General features: G+C 50.1%; 1 protein-coding gene across 1 annotated transcript; it reads right to left on the bottom strand.

The window, feature by feature from the left end:
• Positions 1-8,462: 8,462 nt before the first annotated feature.
• EVX1 (even-skipped homeobox 1) lies at positions 8,463-12,139 on the bottom strand. Its single transcript, XM_039550022.1, is given in 5 exon segments — positions 8,463-8,993; positions 9,717-9,914; positions 9,917-9,966; positions 11,440-11,567; positions 11,569-12,139. Coding segments are annotated over 5 exon segments (1,401 nt in total). The 5' UTR covers positions 12,063-12,139.
• Between the last annotated feature and the right edge of the window lie 4,702 nt (positions 12,140-16,841).

Below are 16,841 nucleotides of genomic sequence, written 5' to 3' on the forward strand. Positions count from 1 at the left end.
AACCAACACTGATCAACAGGCTGCCTCTAGAACAGATCCCACTCCACATTTCACCTGGCTGAAAGGGGAGCATAAACATTGGCAAAGTTAGGGGTTTCCCCCTCTTTTTTTTTCCTTTCTTCTCTTTCCTGTATGATTTTCTGCTTCATTTGTAGTTTCAAGAGGAGGCAAGACTGTGCTACTATATAGCTACTATATGGTAAATCAGACCTTTTGAGTTTGGATTAAATTTTACTTCAGGTCATTTATGGAAAGTGATTTTGGAACCTATGACTCAGTCTCTCCACATTAGAGAAAACTTCCCTCCCTGAAGTACACAAGCTTAAGTAAACGTTAGAATAATTGCAGGATAATTCCCAGGAGTGATTTGTATTAATTGTGTGGGTTTAGTAACAGTAGTTGCTTTATTTGTTTTGAAACTCATTTTTCATCCTGCACTGCAACAGCAGTAAGCAAACTTCCCCTAAGTAGGCAAAAATGCATTTTGAGACAAGTTAGGACCTTTGGAATCTGTTCCCAGGCAGGCAAGATAGAGAGAGCTAAATGTTTCTTTAATACAAATTTAGCAAGGTGAAATCAAGCTATTGAGAAAACTGTCTGACCAGACTGTTAGGGTATTTTCCCTTAAATAAGGAATAGAGACTACCCATCCCGTTGCAAATAAAGGTCTCTCTAAAGTCGAAAGGGAGTGGGGAAGTGGGATTTTCAGTCTGTGACTTTTGGTGGCAGTGCATGACCCGCATACACACAGCTTCTGGGGACTGCACATAAAAGATGCCTCTAATGTAACCCTGTATTGCTGCTTGGGAAGAATGTAGTGAAATGACAATATTTTAACACTGAAAACACAACTGCAGAAGAGCAAATAAAATAGTTCAGCTTACAAATATCGATCAGAGATGCTTTCTTGTAAAAATTCTGGTGGCTTAGTTTTGAAGTGTACCCGGGTATTAGGGATTGATGGCTCCCGAAACAGCCTCGAACTGCTTGCCTTCCCCGGAGACGCCTCTGCTAAGAGCGAGTTTGAGAAGTCAGCATCCTTTCTGTTCTGCCAAATTGATTTCCTTATTAATCAAAAAATCTCATCTTCCTCTGGCTTCAGGTGATTTTTTTTTTCTTAAAACATTTTATGACTACCCGAAGAAAAAGAAAAAATGAAAAGAGAAAAACAAGGAAAAAGGAGAATAAAATAGAAGAGAACCAGAATTACTTCAAGGTGAGCTTCCAATGACTTCTTGCTCCTTTTGACAGTTCTTGTCAACTACGAACTTTCCCCCCTGTCTTTCTCCCTCTCCCTCTTCGAGCACCTTCTGATCTCAGAAATGTATTTTATACATTTGATGAATGAAGTGATCAATTTCTTTTTCGACCGAGCGTTTTTGGTTTAGAATAAATTGGCGGAGCGTTTTCCTCCCTCCCTGTTAGTGTTTGCTTTGTTTCCTCCTCCTCCTCCCCCAAGGTAAATCTAGACCGCTGTAATGGCATCTTTATATACAATTGGTGTCACTCAAATAAGACGTTTTATCAAGCGTCTTTAAAACTTCAGTCAGCCTCATTTAACCTCTAAAATTACGCTTAACAGGCGACCTTCATTAGCCAAATTGGAAGGAACGTGCGGTATGTGTTAAGCAGCGTCGTTTCCACGCTGGTGACCCCCCTCCGCAGCGGGCGGGGAGGGGGGCGTTGATCGCCGGGGCCGGGATAAATGTGGGAGCAGCTACACCCCACATCGCTCCCTGTCTGGGCACACCGGGGTCCTCGGGCACGGAGCCCCGCGGGGCGGTCTGCAAGCAGCTGGCCTCGGGTTTGCTTGGTCGTTTCCCTGCTCCTCCTCGGAGGGAGAGGGTTGCAGGATTCCTACTGCCCGGCCGCGTTATTTATCTGCTACCTTGCGAGCGGGCGGGGCAGGGCTTGCCGAGAGAGCTCTCGCCACCTCAGCTCCCGGGTTGCCTGTCCCAGAGGACACCAATTAAAGGCACTAATTGGACAGCGATACATCAAAGTCTGTCGCTGAGACCGGCTCCTTGGAGCTCTGGGGGTCCTGTAGGCAGGCTTTTGTTTTAGGCACCGGCGTTGCTCCAGGTTCCCGTGCCGGGCTGCGCACCCACACGACTCCTCTGGCCCCCTCCGCTGCCCAAAACCCTCGCGTTTCCGCATTCCAGTGCCCGTGGGCGAGTGCGCCCCACGCTGCTCTTTGCCTGCGGAAAAACTACATTGGTTCGGGGCTCCCGCTTCACTGGGAGGACGTCTCACCTCGTGTTGACCCACCCGTGCTGACCCTCGCACACTCCCACCCATGAAACCCACCCGTCTCTGCGATCAAACTGTGGTGGCTCCCAGGGGCTCTTCGGTGAGCCCTTCGTCCCCGGGAGTGACACGGGGCCGGCGGATCCGCGCTGTCCAGGAGTCCTCGGAGCTCCCACCTTCAGGGTCCCTTGAACAGAGGACGTGGGGCTGAATTCCACCCCTAACATGCCCCAGGTTTTCCCTTCAAACTGCATTCCCTGTGCATTGGGGTAAGCCTCTTCGGGGCAGCAGGTGTTTTTCCGAGCCCGGGATCGCCCCTGGAGTCTGGGCAGGAGCCTGCAGCGGCCGTCCCAGACAGAGCTTCAGTGCCAGGGGGATGAGGGCTCCAGGTACATGGGAGGTGTTTGGAGAAAGGGTGAGAAGCGGAAAGAGGCAATTAGACACCGGGACCGTGACAAACAAGTCTGGTCTCTTCCCTGCTTTACACCTCTTTTTCAAGAAATTAAACAATTCTCCCCTTTACCAAAATGGTCTGTTTCAACTTTCGTAGAGGCTTTATTAACCCTGAGTTATTCTGGACCTCGGGTTATCCCCGGTGGGGCTGGTCCAAGCCCGAAAGAAGAGCCGGCGTTTCCAGGAGAGGTGCAGTGATTCTCTGCCGGCTTCATCCCGAGCCAGGCGAGCACCGCGCCAGGGGGAGGCCGGTTGTGTGTAAGTCTGGGCTGGGGGATTCACAGGGCTCGACCTAAAACAGGGCTGCTGGTACATATATATTTATATATCTCGAATAGGAGCAAGTCAGAGGCAGAAAATGACAGTTCTCCCCGCAGGAGACCTCGGCATCCCCGGGCTGAGCAGCGGCGCGGTTTGCTTATTCTTGCGTGATTAAAAACTGCTTTTTAACATCTCCTTTCTGCGGCCATCGCCCTCAGAAGACTAGACTGGGTGGCCCACGAAGGGGCGCGGGTGGTTGCGCTGAAGAGCATAAGAGCCGATACGGCAGGGATGAAGTTTGGTGATGGTCCTCTTTACCCCCCACCTGCAGCTCCGTTCCCTTCCTCAGCCCGGGAGGATGTGCCGGGAGAGCGAGGAAGTGTTTGATCATTTACTGCCCACGGAGGCATTTGTTTTTCATTTTGCAAACGCTTCTCTTTAAGTAATTGTTCCTGTTAAGAGCGTATACCTTTCACTGGGCTTTGCCGCGCTATAAATAATCTCGATGAAGATGCAAGGATATGACTTTCACAAGATTGGACAATTGATTAAATCTGTGACCTGCAATTGCGAATAATCTTGGAAGGCTATTTAAACAGATGAAGGCCTAAATTGTCTTGCTTGTATCTGAATTAATTTCTCATTCATCATCATTATGGAGTGATTGGTTCTATTCAGGCTTTGCAGCCTGCTGGAACGAAACTGGATTTAAATGAGACTGTAACACAATTTAAATGCTCCCCAGATTTAACGAGGCCAATCGAGCAGCTGCAATAAACACAAATATTTTTCTAAACAGCCTTGTTTTAAATAATTACTTAATACTTTCATGTGATGTTCTTAAGTGGCAATTTCTGTCTCTGAAGTCCCAGGCACTTCTTTGCAGAGAGGGCAGCAGGGAAAATCACTTTATGTGTTTGCTTTGCTTGTATATGTGCATGCAATACACCGACGGAGATTCTTTAAAATGAGGTTTGTAAATATTAGTGTAAACCTGCACTACATTCTTGGTCGTAGATACACTCAGGTTTTTTTTCAAAAAAGGAAGGGGAGGAAAGCAAACGGTGGACTGGAGGCCAGAGGTTGTGATCTATTTGTTTTCTTGTTAGAAGATCCTGAACTAGCTATCTCTTCTTCCTCCTACTTGAGAGAGAGAAGAAAAACTTTCTAAAACAGGGACCAGTTCCAGCGAGGATCTACCCTGATCTACTGTAACCGCATCCCTTCCGTAGTACCAGCTCTCCAGGGTCAGGACGGGACCCTCCCGCCTTACAAAAGGAAAAGCAAGAAGATCTGAATGGAACAGGCAACATGTAAGGGGCTCCGGGTAGAAGGATGAAGCAAAAAGCGTGTGGGACTGCTTTCCTCTCCCCCTTTACATCCACCCAGGAACCTGATGCGCCTAAATGAAGCCATTTGTGTTAACGAGACTTCAGCTCATCCTGACGTGGGCTTTACCCCAGGGTGACACTATTGTAAGAGGCAGGACAGCGGGCCTTGGGGTGACATATGGTGGAGGGTGTTTTCAGGGGCTAAACTCAGTAGTAAAATAAAGTAGCCAGGCGAGCAGCAGAATAATAGAAAACAAAAGGGTCTTTCAGATAGACAAGCCAAAAAGCTAAAGGAGCCGCATGCTTTTCTGCAGGTGCCGGCAAATGACCGAAAAACCCAGCAGAAAACGTGAAATATGGAGAGACGATTTGTCAATGATTTAGGTGCAGAAGTAAAACATAGTGCTGGGAAAGCAGATCCGATCCAGTTTAATCATACAACCTTAATAAAAACATATAGTCTGAGACGGGAAAGTAAGCATCAGTCTCGTTGCTATTTCACTTAATGGTACAGGAGGTGACAGATAAAACACAACAAAGATGGACTGAGTGATTTGATAGTAAAGGAACAATTTAATGCGCGAGTTACAGCGCTGCTCCCCGGGATCGTTTAGGCTTAACCCGTTCTCTAGAGCTCATCTTCCTCCTCTTCTGGTCCTTTTTTTATTAGTAGTATTATTATTCAGTTGTTTAAAATGAGCATTATCCCAAACATATGCAGTGCAATCAGCTCGGTCACACTTACAAGAACACGCTTTAATAAGGCAATCAATCAAACGCTAACAAGGGGGGTGTGGGAGGGACGGCCTTTAGGAACTGAATTTGGCTGGCTAGGGAGCGAACCCGATGTGGCACATGGGGTACCCGAAGACAACTCCGCTCCCGCTGGTGACAAGGGTCCAGGTGCCCACTGCCGGCTCCCCCGGGATCTCACCCTAATTCCTCGAAGGGTCTCATCCCCGACCAGGGCGGCGCCGTGGAAACCTGCCTGCCTGGTGGCAGTGCCTCGGGGCTAAAAGCAGAACCTGCTGCCGGCTGGGTGCCCTGTGTCTGCCCGCGCCGCCGATGCCCCACGCGTGCCCGGAGCCGACACCCCGCGCAGGGCCGCGGACACCACCACCGGCGGCGAAGGCGTTAAGGGCATCGGCCCCACGGAGCAAATGGAAAATTTCATTATGAAGTAATGAGTAATTCCTCCCACTGAGATGTATTGTTATATCTTCCACTTCAATTTAGGAGCACAGCGGCTCAATTACCTAGAAAATACAGTCAATTAAAGGCTGCTGATTGGACACGAGGACGGATCATCGATCTTGTACTTTCCAATATCGCTCCAGACACCTCATTTTCCCTCCCCTATTAACTGAAAATACTCTTGGCATTACTGCGACCCGCAGCCTATTTACCTGTCGCAGGCAATCTCTGCCCTGTGACCGAACCGCAGAGAAATTCACAGCCTCCCTTTGCCGCACCATCCTTCAAGAGTGGGCGATCGGGGTGGCGGCACTGGAGCCGCGGGGAGAGCGGGGACCGTGCCGGCTGCGGGCGCTCCCTGTCCCTGCCTCCCCGCTCCCCGTTCGTTAAGCGGGGATATCCCAGTCACGGGTGGTAATCAGAGGCTTAAATGTTCTTTTTTCCTCTCACACTTCTAGGTGTATAAAATATATGTATTTGAAAATATATATGTATGTATATATTTATTGTCCTGCGCGTCAGCCGATGGCATTTTCTGAACTGGTCATTTTGCAAGAGCAAACTGGTGCCGCGATCGCAGCAGCAGCCTCGGCCGGATCTTGGCCTGTGTTCTCGGCCCAGCAGGTGACTGTGCCTGGCTGAGGAACGAAGGGTCGTGAGCTATCTAGGACACCCCATTTTTGGCGGATAGCGCTCATCTGCTGTGCCTCCCCTCCCCCGACCTCTTCAGCGCTCCCTTCTCCCGGAGTCGCTGGGGGGATTGTATCAAGCACTGGCTCGGCAGCTCCTATTTTATAGGACTGGTTCCTCTGTCTGATAAAAGGCAAAGTAAAGGAGGGGGAAAGGCTTGCAAAGCTCGGATGTTGTTCGGCTCTGCCCTTGGACGCTGTTTACAATTGTTATTTCCGGGGGGTGGGGGGACGGGAAAGGAGAATCTACTTGTGAGTGTCCAAAAAGGGCCATCGCTTCCCATGTCCATGAGGAGATCTCATTTATAAAGGGTGGAACAACCTGCTCTTAATGATTTAAAGACGGTGGCTTTGGATCAGGTTTTTAAAAGCTGTAATAAACAATTTTTTTTTTTTTTTAATATATCCTGGCACGCCCGTGTCTCTTCCCTGCTTTCCATCCGCTGTAGGGAAACGCTGCTATTCACTCCCTCTCCTAAGGACAAAAAGTCTCCGGTGTGACAATAAACCAGAGGCTTCTCAGCAATTTAGTACAAAGTAGATACAGAGGTGTCAACACGTCTTTGTTCTGTCCAGCATTTATTTTCCTGCTTGTTGAACTGTAACTATTAGAAACTGCGCGGTGAAATTCGTCTTAAGCAACACTTTAACCTTTTTTTTTTTTTTTTCTTTTAACAAGCACGATAAAAATATGGGTGAGAGGTTGTTAAAACGCGTCGTTATTATCGGTTTTAGTGTTGTTATTTTTGTTGTTACTAAGTTTTATTCCGACATGGTAACAAATTATGGCGGTGTATTCTTTGGGCTATTTTAAAACAGAATGAGATAAATAATTTCGGGTTTGGAAGAAATCACTACCCAGCTCCGTGCCCGCGTTTTTTAAATTTTAAGTTACAGAAATCCAAGCAAAAGCAATGATGCTACCTTCTTCCAAAATACCTTTTGAATAGGAGACCGGCGGGTGAGTTTGTGAAAGAAATACTCCTCAAGAAGGAAGAGTAATCAGTGTGAAGGACACACACAAATGCAAAGATTAGGGATGGGGAAGGAAGCACAAAACCCAACACGTGAAATAATTAATTAAAAATAAAATAAAAACATAAAAAATACTCAGCAAGGAAAAGGCAATGAGAGAACTGAAGGCTGAGGTACAAAGGAAGGGAAATCGCCTTTGCTCTAATTTACAGACTGGTGATTGTCTGAAGGAGCTGTGCTCCCTGTCACCTAATCTCTTCCCTTGGCGGCTTGTTAGCGTTTGGCACGGGGTCTTTGCTCACAGAGCATTGTACATTCGATATTCAAAAACCCTCTTTACATATACATCACTTGCTAATTTCGTCAGTGTGTACACATTTCAGAGACTGATAATAGGACATTGTTATTTAAAGGACAAATAGCTCTGACCCATAAAGAGGCAGGAGCTCGCATTTTTCCCCTGCCAGTTCCAGTATGCCTCTTAAAAATAAAAGTTGGAATGAAAGAGGAAATGAAATGCCGGATTTCTGCTCACAACGAAGGACGAGACAAGGGAGGGTAAAGAATGCAATTAAACCACGAAAGTGATGTACAGAATGGCAGGTTTTCTTTATGGTAAAGCATTGTTATTTTCTATAGAGACAACTGGATAATACTGCCGAGGTGCAAACCGGAAACATTTTGGGGTGGTTTGTTTGTTTGGGTTTTTTTGCTGTTTGCCTGTTGTTTTTATTTTCTGAACACTGAGAGATTACATCTTTGCTTTCTTCATGTGCACAAGCCATTTTGTTATCAAGATAGTGTTTCTTTCAAGTATTTCAGATATTCCCTCTCCATCTTGTAGGTTTGTGCATAGGGTTTGTTGTGATCTGCAGAAGCCCCAGCCCTTGGGAAGAAGTCTATCCACGGAAAAGAATGTCCCAGCACATTTCTATAGGTGGCTGGAGCATATTTCATTCGAGTTGATTTTCTTCCTCCTTCGTGCCTGAATTCCTTCTCAGAGATAAATCACTAGTAATTTCTTTCCTTCTTCATTCTTTTATTTTTCCCCCCTTGGAATGTAAATCCTTTTAAGACTGAGCTATTTTTAGTCTTTTTAAATTTTTTTCTTTTTTTCTTTTTTTCTTTTTTTTTCTTTTTCTTTTTCTTTTTCTTTTTTTTCTTTTTCTTTTTTTTTTTTTTTTTTTTTTCCTGCTGTGGGTATCCACGGCTGAGGAGAGAACACGATTAAATAAACACGGGCTCTTAGGTACATTAACTCGAAGAGAAGTCCTGGAAAGGGACGAGTGTTTAATAACCCTGAGACAAAGGTTTATCTCGTTAAAGGTACTTCTTCCCTCTGGTCCATGGAAACTGAGGTGGCTTTGCTCAGCACAGAGGGCGTGAAAGTGAGGAAGGAGTCAGTCCTGGTTGTGGCCGAACAGGTAAAGTCTGATCCGGAGGGTCTCTGCGCCAGCCCGTTGGACTGGCCGCTGTGGCAAGCCAGGCAAGAGCAGGGGTTGCCCCCGGCGCTGCTGAGTCCATGAGTTGGGGCAGGGTAGAGAGAGGGATGTCTGAAGGCGCACAGCAGTTCTGGTCTCGGGTACGGGTGGGAGAGAACCCTGAAGGTGTCCAGAGGCCTCAGGGGGGTACTGAAGGGGGTGGCGCCAGAGGCCGACGTGGCGCCGATGCCCATGTGGGAGTAGTAGGGCAGGGGCAGGTGGGACGGGAATGGATACGGCAGATTCCCGGTGGCTGCCGCGTGGCTCATCATGTACGTATAAAACGCCGGATCGGCCGGGTGAGGCCAGGTCATGGCCAGGCGCTGCCTCTTGTCCTTCATCCTGCGGTTCTGGAACCAAACCTGCGGGTAGAGGAGAGGCGAGAGCCGTCATCCGCCGCCGCCCCGCTCCGCCTGGCCGCCGGCCCCAGTCCCAGGCCGGTGCGGCGGGCGCGGATCTGTCTGCCGGAGAGCGGAGACCGGCGCCAGCTCTCCCTCCCAGAGGGAGTTGTCATCACGTACGGAGGGATCAGTTAAGCCCCTATAAAAATCTGTAGGGAGACCCAGAGGAGCAGCCCTTTTAGGGTGCTTGTTTTCCTTTCTGCTTGCTAGGGCTTGTCCTGCTGCCCCCCACCCCCCGTCCCTGGGTCCCGGCCAAGCAGGCGGATCTGCCTCATTGCTGCCCTTTCGCATCCAAAACTACCTGGGATTGTTGCTATCGGGTTTATTTTCATGTGCAAATGTTTTTGAGAAGGCAAAGCAAAGCGAGATGGAAACAAGATCTGCTACTGGCTTCCTCTTCCCTCCCCCAAGAGCTGAGTGAGATTTGGACTGAACCGAAGGGAGGATTAAAAATAATCTGCTAGGGAGAGGTCAGATTAGCGGCGCTGGCCGGGATGGCTCCGGGAGCCGTGTCCCGTCTCCCGCATTGCTGTAGGGTGCGGGCAGGGCCAGGAAAGGGGCGGGAGGCGGGGGGAGCTGAGAGGGAGGGTTATGTTGGCGAAGTGCTTTCCCGAGTTTTGCAAGGAAGTTTGGCCATATAGATTTATATCGTGCTAATTGGAAACATGTCCGAGCTGCGTGTACCTTGATGGTGGTTTCTGGCAGATTTAGAGCAGCCGCCAGCTCACATCTCCGGGGCCTGGACACGTAATTCTCCCGGTAAAACTCCTTCTCCAGCCGGGCGATCTGCTCGCGGGTGAAGGCGGTGCGGTAGCGGCGCATCTGGTCGCTGGCGCTGCAGGCCAGCGAGCCCTGGGAGCCGCCGCTGCCTCCGCTGCCCTTGGGGTGATCCCCCCGCCGCTGGGGCTGCCGGCCAACGCCTCGGAGCACGGCCCTGCGTGGGGAGTCCGGAGCAACGACACACGCTCGGAGGCGGACGGGCATGGAGGGATGCTCGCCGTCCTCCTCCCAGCGAACGCCTTTCTGCCCCCGTCCCACCCTCATTCGGCGTTTCCGTGCCTGCCCCGGTGTATTGAGGGTACTCGGGTACTGACATCCAAGAAGGACCGGGGAGGAGGGCAGCGAGAAGGGGATTTGAGGGGTACTTATTCACTCTGGCTGGGAGGTCACCTGTCCCCCGCCCTTCCCGACGCACCCCCCCCGCACTGGCGGTGTCTGCTCGCTGAGCCCCCCACTCGCTTCCTTCACTGGGAAACCGGAGGGCCGCAGCATCCCCGACCCTGAGCGCCTGGAAAAGGCAGGTGTGCCCGCCGTCCACATAGCACGGCTCCGCTGTCCCTTCCTCCACGCCAGCAAGGACCCAAGAGTGGAGCAGCCAGCAGGCAGGGACTGTTCTCTCTGAGGGGAAGGCGAGGCCTTAGGGATCTCCACTCAGCCTCCAAAGCCCAGGATGGGATATTTTCAACGAGCCTCTAAGGGACGAGAGAGGACAGGCAGCGCTCTCTGCGCTTCCCGGCTTCTTGAAGTGACTGAGGGACGGGGAGGAGGGAGAGGTGGGTTGTTGTCAGGGTAGGGGCGTCTTTGCCGAGCTGGGAAGGTGAGAATAGTGAGTGGGGAGTGGGGGCAGGGGGAAAAGGGGCCTGTCCGCTGCATTTGCTTTCAAATGCAACTCTCCCTCATTGTCCCCGAGACCAAAGGCAATTAATTCATTGGGACCATTTCCGAGCTGGCGCCACCGAGACATAGAAGTGACAAGGTAATTCGGACCTTTTTTTTTTTTTTTTTTTTTTTTTTTTTTAAGCCAACGTGCAAACAAGGCCCTCGCTGCCGCACTTGGGGCTGGCATGAGTCGGCGAGCGATTTTACGGTCTTTATGGGCGCTTCCGCACTCGCCCGGGCACATTTCACCCTGCAAAACCACAAACAGCTCTTGGCCAGAAAACCCGTTTGATCTTACCCCCCCAGACACACATACAAAAAAACCCGCCGCTGTGGAGGATCGTATGGGATTTCCTGGAGCATGCACTGTCTAGGCGACGGGGAAGAATAAAACCAAAATAGAATAGATTGAAGAGGAGAGTGCGTGGTTGTCTTGGCCGAAAAGATCCTACGGGACAAGCTGCAGACCTGACGCATCCACGACGGGAAGCCTGGCTCCCCTCCAGGGACGCGGGGGCCGCCCGGCGTCGTGTCCTGACTCCCCAAACAAGTCTCCCGGTGGCAGGGAGGTGAGGAATCAGTCAGGAAAGAAATCACACACACGCAGACACACACATACCCGATTTGGTTGCCCCTCGCTCAGCTGGCGAGGGGGAAAACCCCCTCCGGCAGCCCCCCGCCCCACCAGTGCTGCCACCCAGCCCCGGAGCGGGCGTGGGGGCTGCAGGCATGGGAAGGAGTTGGGTACCTTTGCTGTGCTGGGTACTCGGCGCTCCCGTGGCGCAGTCCGGGGTGCAGCTCACCGTCGATTTCCTCATAGAATCCGACTCGGTGTCCGAGCTGCTCTGCTGCCCTTTTGCTGGAGGGGAGCTCCGGGGCGAGGGGCTGCTGTCCGGCCGAAAGCAGTGCTGCCGCCGCCGAGCGGCTCTCCGGCACCGTCCCTGTCCCTGGCAGCACCTCCACCTCCTCTTCGTCTTCTCCTCCGCCACCTCCTCCTCCTCCTCTCTCCCGGGACGACAAGGGGCCAGGTCTGGGGCTGATGCAGTTCCGATGGATCATCTTCTCCTGCGACTCCGCAGCGGGGCTCCCCACTGCTTCGGACAAATTAGGCACCCTCTTGCCAACTAGAGCGCCAAGAGTAGTCCCCTCCAGAAACATCACCATCTCCTTCCTGGTTTCCATTGTGGCTTTGCTTAAGGGAGGGGAGAAAAAAAATCCAGATCTCTTCCCCCCCTCCCTCCTGCTCCCGCCCCAGCCTTGTACAAACCCAGCAACCCTCTCCTGCCAATGCAGAGGAGCCAGCGGTGAGATAGGGTGACCTTGTGATGCGAGCGCTACACTCTGCTGTGCTGCTCTGGGAGGGATCACCATTGCCCTCTTCTTTCTAAGCTGTCATCCTCAGTGGTGCAGTCGTCATTACAGTACCACCGGTGACGCCACACATTGATTGCCAGTGGATAAATAGAAACGTCTGCCATTGGGAAGATGAAAGGAAGAGCCGGAGCGAATGGGCTAAATGCGTGATGCACCAGGTGTAGGAGCCTGAGATGGAGAGGGAAGTGTGAAAAAGAGATGCATATGGAGCTGCAAAGAGGTTGTAACATGCGGAGAGAGTTCCGCAGGGGGAAGCCTTGCCTGACAATTAAATAGCCCTTTGACTGCTTTAAGCCACAACCTTGATGTAGAATTGAGGCGAAGATCCCTAGCTGCATCCTGGAAGTGAGAAGATACGTACTGAAGCCTCTTCCTTGGATGCATTATTTATTGCTGGCAATCAGCTTCCGCCTAACTGCATATATAAGGCTTCTAAGAATCCTTTGCAAACTTGAGGATAAATGCGTTGCTGTCATTTGAATGTGAAAATAGATTTGATTTCTTGCTCTGGGTCAATTATCGGTTCCTATCGGTATAACTGTCATTGTTTTCTGCTTACTGAGATTAAAATGTTAGTCTAAAATTTGGAAATGCGGTTATATATTTGTTGCTTTTTACATATGAAAAGGTACAACTACTTCACTTGTAACTGTAGTTATTCTGACTATCTGCCGTTTATCGTTTGTTCTTATTTATTCCTTTGCTGTTTCCGTTTTTCCACTATTCTTGTTCTTTTATGAAGGTTTTTTGTCTCCTCTCCTTTCTTCTTTTTAACTAATGGTTTTGCACAAATTATTATCTGCTTTTGGGGCGGGGGGAGGGGGGGACGACTGCAAGAAGAAGGTCTGCCAAGAATAATTCAGGCTCAGAAAAATGCAAGTTATCAAGGCCAGAGCTTATGCTAGCTAGCAGATGTTGTTAAAACAGACATGACAAGGGCAACCATTTGGATGGCACTTGCCTGAAAATAAGGGACCTTGTACCATAAATACAGCGGCACATGTAATCTTTTTGGCGTATTATGATATTTCTAATGAATGCGGTAAGGATCTCATCTTTAGTTAATATTGCCTCACATGTGTAGTGTCAAGTCATTTTTCGCCATCTGTCGTAACTAGGTTGTTCTAAATTTTTTTCTCAGAGTGTTATTGGCTGGTCAGGATACAGAAAACATTCAACCAATTACAATCCCAACCCGGTAAGGAATTTACTGGCATATCTGAGGTGACGTTGCTTCGGTGGGGAACAGGCAGCGCAATAGGAAACATGCTGTGATTTTCCGTCTAGCCCTGCGAGCAGGATGCAGAGAGACAAACAAACAAACAAACAAGCAAACAAGATTCCCGGTCTGCTGGATGCATGGATTAAGGAGTGCTCCTAGCAATAAGCAAACTGTTTTCAGGGTGAAAAACCACGAATTTTTCCAGGGCTCTGGCCACCATTCTCCCTTTCTGTCTGTATATACACGCATGTATTTTTCCATGAAAACGTACATCATGCACGTAACACTCTCTGGACTGTGCTGCTTTCCGTCAGCTTGCGAAATTCTTGAAAACTCACTGTTAAATTCCTTTTCCCTTCTCTTCCTTGACAGCTTCTAGACCGGCGTGTGCCCTGTGAGGACCGGCCGCCCATCCCTGTCGCAGCCGGTCTCGGCTCTGCTGGCTGTGTGAGCTCGGAGTCGGGGAAGCAGGACCACGTCAGGATGGATGGATGGATGGATGGATGGATGGATGGATGGATGGATGGGTAAGGCAGTCCGTCTTCAGTGCTGAGCAGCGCAGAAGGGCAGCGCTGATCCCGCTGCGCGGAGCGGTGCGGACCGGAACTCTGGGGCCGGGCCAGACAGGGCGAGGCGGGGGTGCTCGGGCAGCGCTGTCACCGCGTCGCGCTGGTGCCGCTTCCCACGGCTGGTGGCGTCGTTTTTGCGCTTTGTTGGAGTAAGTAGGGGAGCTGTGTTAGTGTTCCTGGCACCTCCGGGGGGTTGTGTGAAGGTTCAGCCTCCCCCCGGGCCCACGGTAGCCCCAGCCTCCCGAGGAAGTTCACCTCCAGCCTCCTTCCTAGCTTGGCCAAGCAGCCCTGTGGGAATAGGCTGGCCGGTATCTGTGGCGGACAGGGAGGATTTCCGCATCACAACGAGTTTGGTGGTAGGAAGAAGAGGGATATTCATGTCTGTTTTTAAATAGGACTGTAATCGGGACCTGAATTCTGAATGCAAGGGAGTGGTCCCAGAGTGGGCGATGGAAACGATTGTGGGGAAGTTAATGGGAGATCCTCTTCCTGGCAGACTGAAGCCTTAGGGATGATTCCTGTAGATTATGCTGGTCCATCCCCAGTTTTATCACCTTCGTTTACGAGTCACCGCTGCCTCCTTCCTCACCCCATTCTTAATTCGTTCCCACCAAGAAGCCACCCATCTTGTACCTCGGGTCGGAGGTTTTGTTGAGCCCGAGACGATGGTCATTGCCACGGAAGGCTTGATGCAGCCTGCAGCAGCACTGGCTGCGGAACACCCCTGCATGGACAGACGCACGCCCCCCACACATACACATGCTTTAATTTGCCAAGGGTAAACACAGAGAGTTAAAGGCCCGAGTGGAATCTAAGACTGGAAAAGAAAAAGTACTGGAAGTTTTGGGGTCGATTTAGATTCGATTAGTAAAGGATTCTTCAAATGTCTGTTTCTTCCGTTCCCCAGGAAGAGTACCGCCGTAAGAGTCCCTCGCACGTCAACCAGCCGGTGACGCGGTGTGGTGGAGCGAGGAGCCCCATCCCGCTCTCTGCCGCCGCGGAGTTTTGCCTCGCCGGGAATGCGGGGTCCGGCGCACTGCCTTCTGTCTAGTGTTTCTCTCAGATCTGTCATGCCCTATTTGGAAGGAGACTACCTCATTTGGGATTAATTTCCAGGCAGATTGGAAAGTATATCTCCATGGGTGTGGGAGGGGTTTTTTGCTGCATGTTCCAGACCGAGATTTAAAACCTATTCTCTCTCACTCGCTAGGTCACAGCCAGCATGCCATAAATATGCTCAAAACTTTTCAAGCTTATTTATTTTTCCGAGTTTGCAGCTTTCTTTGCTGATATATGGCCGAGGAGAGATCAGGACACTGAATCCCACCTTAACGCTGACTGAAAGGTAGCCCCGCACGCGAAAAACAAACGAAGCACATATACACCCTTCCCAAAACAAGGAAGTAATAGGAGGACATTAAAACATTGCTAGAGGGATATGCTCATAAATCAGGCATTTTCCTTAAAAGTGCTAAGCCTGCAGAAGAAAGGCACATCACACTTTCCTTCCCCGCGGGATATTTATTCTGCTTAGCCGGTCAACAGGGTGTCAGTAACTTTTGACCGATACTGTCCAGTTAAGACTGGGAACCCATGATCAGTTTCTCTAAAAAACCGTGAAGCCTTGTTGTCTTTTAAAAAAGGAAGGAGGTTTTGACATACCGTTGAACGATTTAGTGCCACAAAAACTGATACCTGGTTCAAATGGGTGACCAAAGCAGAAAATCTATTTTTAAATTTTTAATGAGTAGTGTTAACAATAATGGCGTAATTATCACTGTTTTATTAAGGCTATTTTTTACGACATGATTAGAGGTGGAAGCTTTGGAGAGAAGAGAATAATAGGCGCATTATTCTTGTGCGTGAAGACAAGCTAGTACAATGACAGCACGTAACACGTAAGTGGCGTTGAGGAGAGAGAGGACAAGAACCGTGAGTGGGATGTGCCTAGGAGGGCATGTAATGGTATTTACAGGATCCGATCCAGGACACATTTCTGCCTCCCTGTACCTCTGAATTCCGGATCCCGGCACCTCTGCGGAGGGCATCTGTCTGTTCCGGATTCTTTTGGGTTGGGTTTGTTGGTTTGGGTTTTTTTTTTCACCTATTGGCTGTCTGAAGCAAAGCCTCATTTTCACCGCATGAGGTTCTGGAGATTTTTACTTTGTTACACCAAAACGTAGGGGAAGAGGTGGTGGGGGGTGGAGGGGTGGGGGGTGTGGAGGTGCGAATAAGGGCACGATTCCCTCTCCCAGGACATTCAAGACAAGTTTGTCCGTAGAAACTAAATCTGCTGCTTTACTATGTCAGTAGTAAATAGTGAGGAATTCGGGCTTTCGATTTCAATTGCTATCTCTTCCAGACTGGTCGAGAGCCATAAAACTGCGGCAATCTTTTAATGCTAAAATGAGCAGTAGAAACACGATCTGCGTAGCAAACTCCCTGATTTGAAAACAAAAAGGTATTTATGGCGTGAATTTAATTCGGAGGAAGGCTCAGGTAAATGAAAATCGACAGTGTTTCAGTGGCTCCCACGACTAGACTTTTTTCTTAAAGATCTTTTTAACAAGAACCGAACTAGGAGCCCTTCGTGCTGTGCATTTTCGCCATTTCCCCCCGCTTCTTCTGAGACCTGGTGCGCCGAAGCACCTCTTACAGAAACACTGAGGAGTTTCAGGGGGTGCCCAAAAGAAGAGCCATAAGGGGGGATGTGGCATTACCAGGAGAAAATCGCAGGAATGCCAGAGGCGAACACACATTCTTTCCCCGCATTTAGTATTTTGGTGTCCTGCTTTATTAAAACAAACTGGAGGCCCAGAAGGGGCCGAGAGAAGCGGTGCTGCTGGCCGGGACGCCGCCCCGCAGGCTGCCCGCCCTCCCGTCGGGGCGCCGGTACCCGCCCCGGCCCTACGGCTGGCCGCACGCCGGGACACCCAGCTATTTCCTCCACTGTCTCTCCCAGGTAGGCGCCAATATCCCGAGAGA

This window comes from Corvus cornix, chromosome 2 (genome assembly GCF_000738735.6).
Source record: "Corvus cornix cornix isolate S_Up_H32 chromosome 2, ASM73873v5, whole genome shotgun sequence".
Classification (NCBI taxonomy): Eukaryota; Metazoa; Chordata; class Aves; order Passeriformes; family Corvidae; genus Corvus; species Corvus cornix.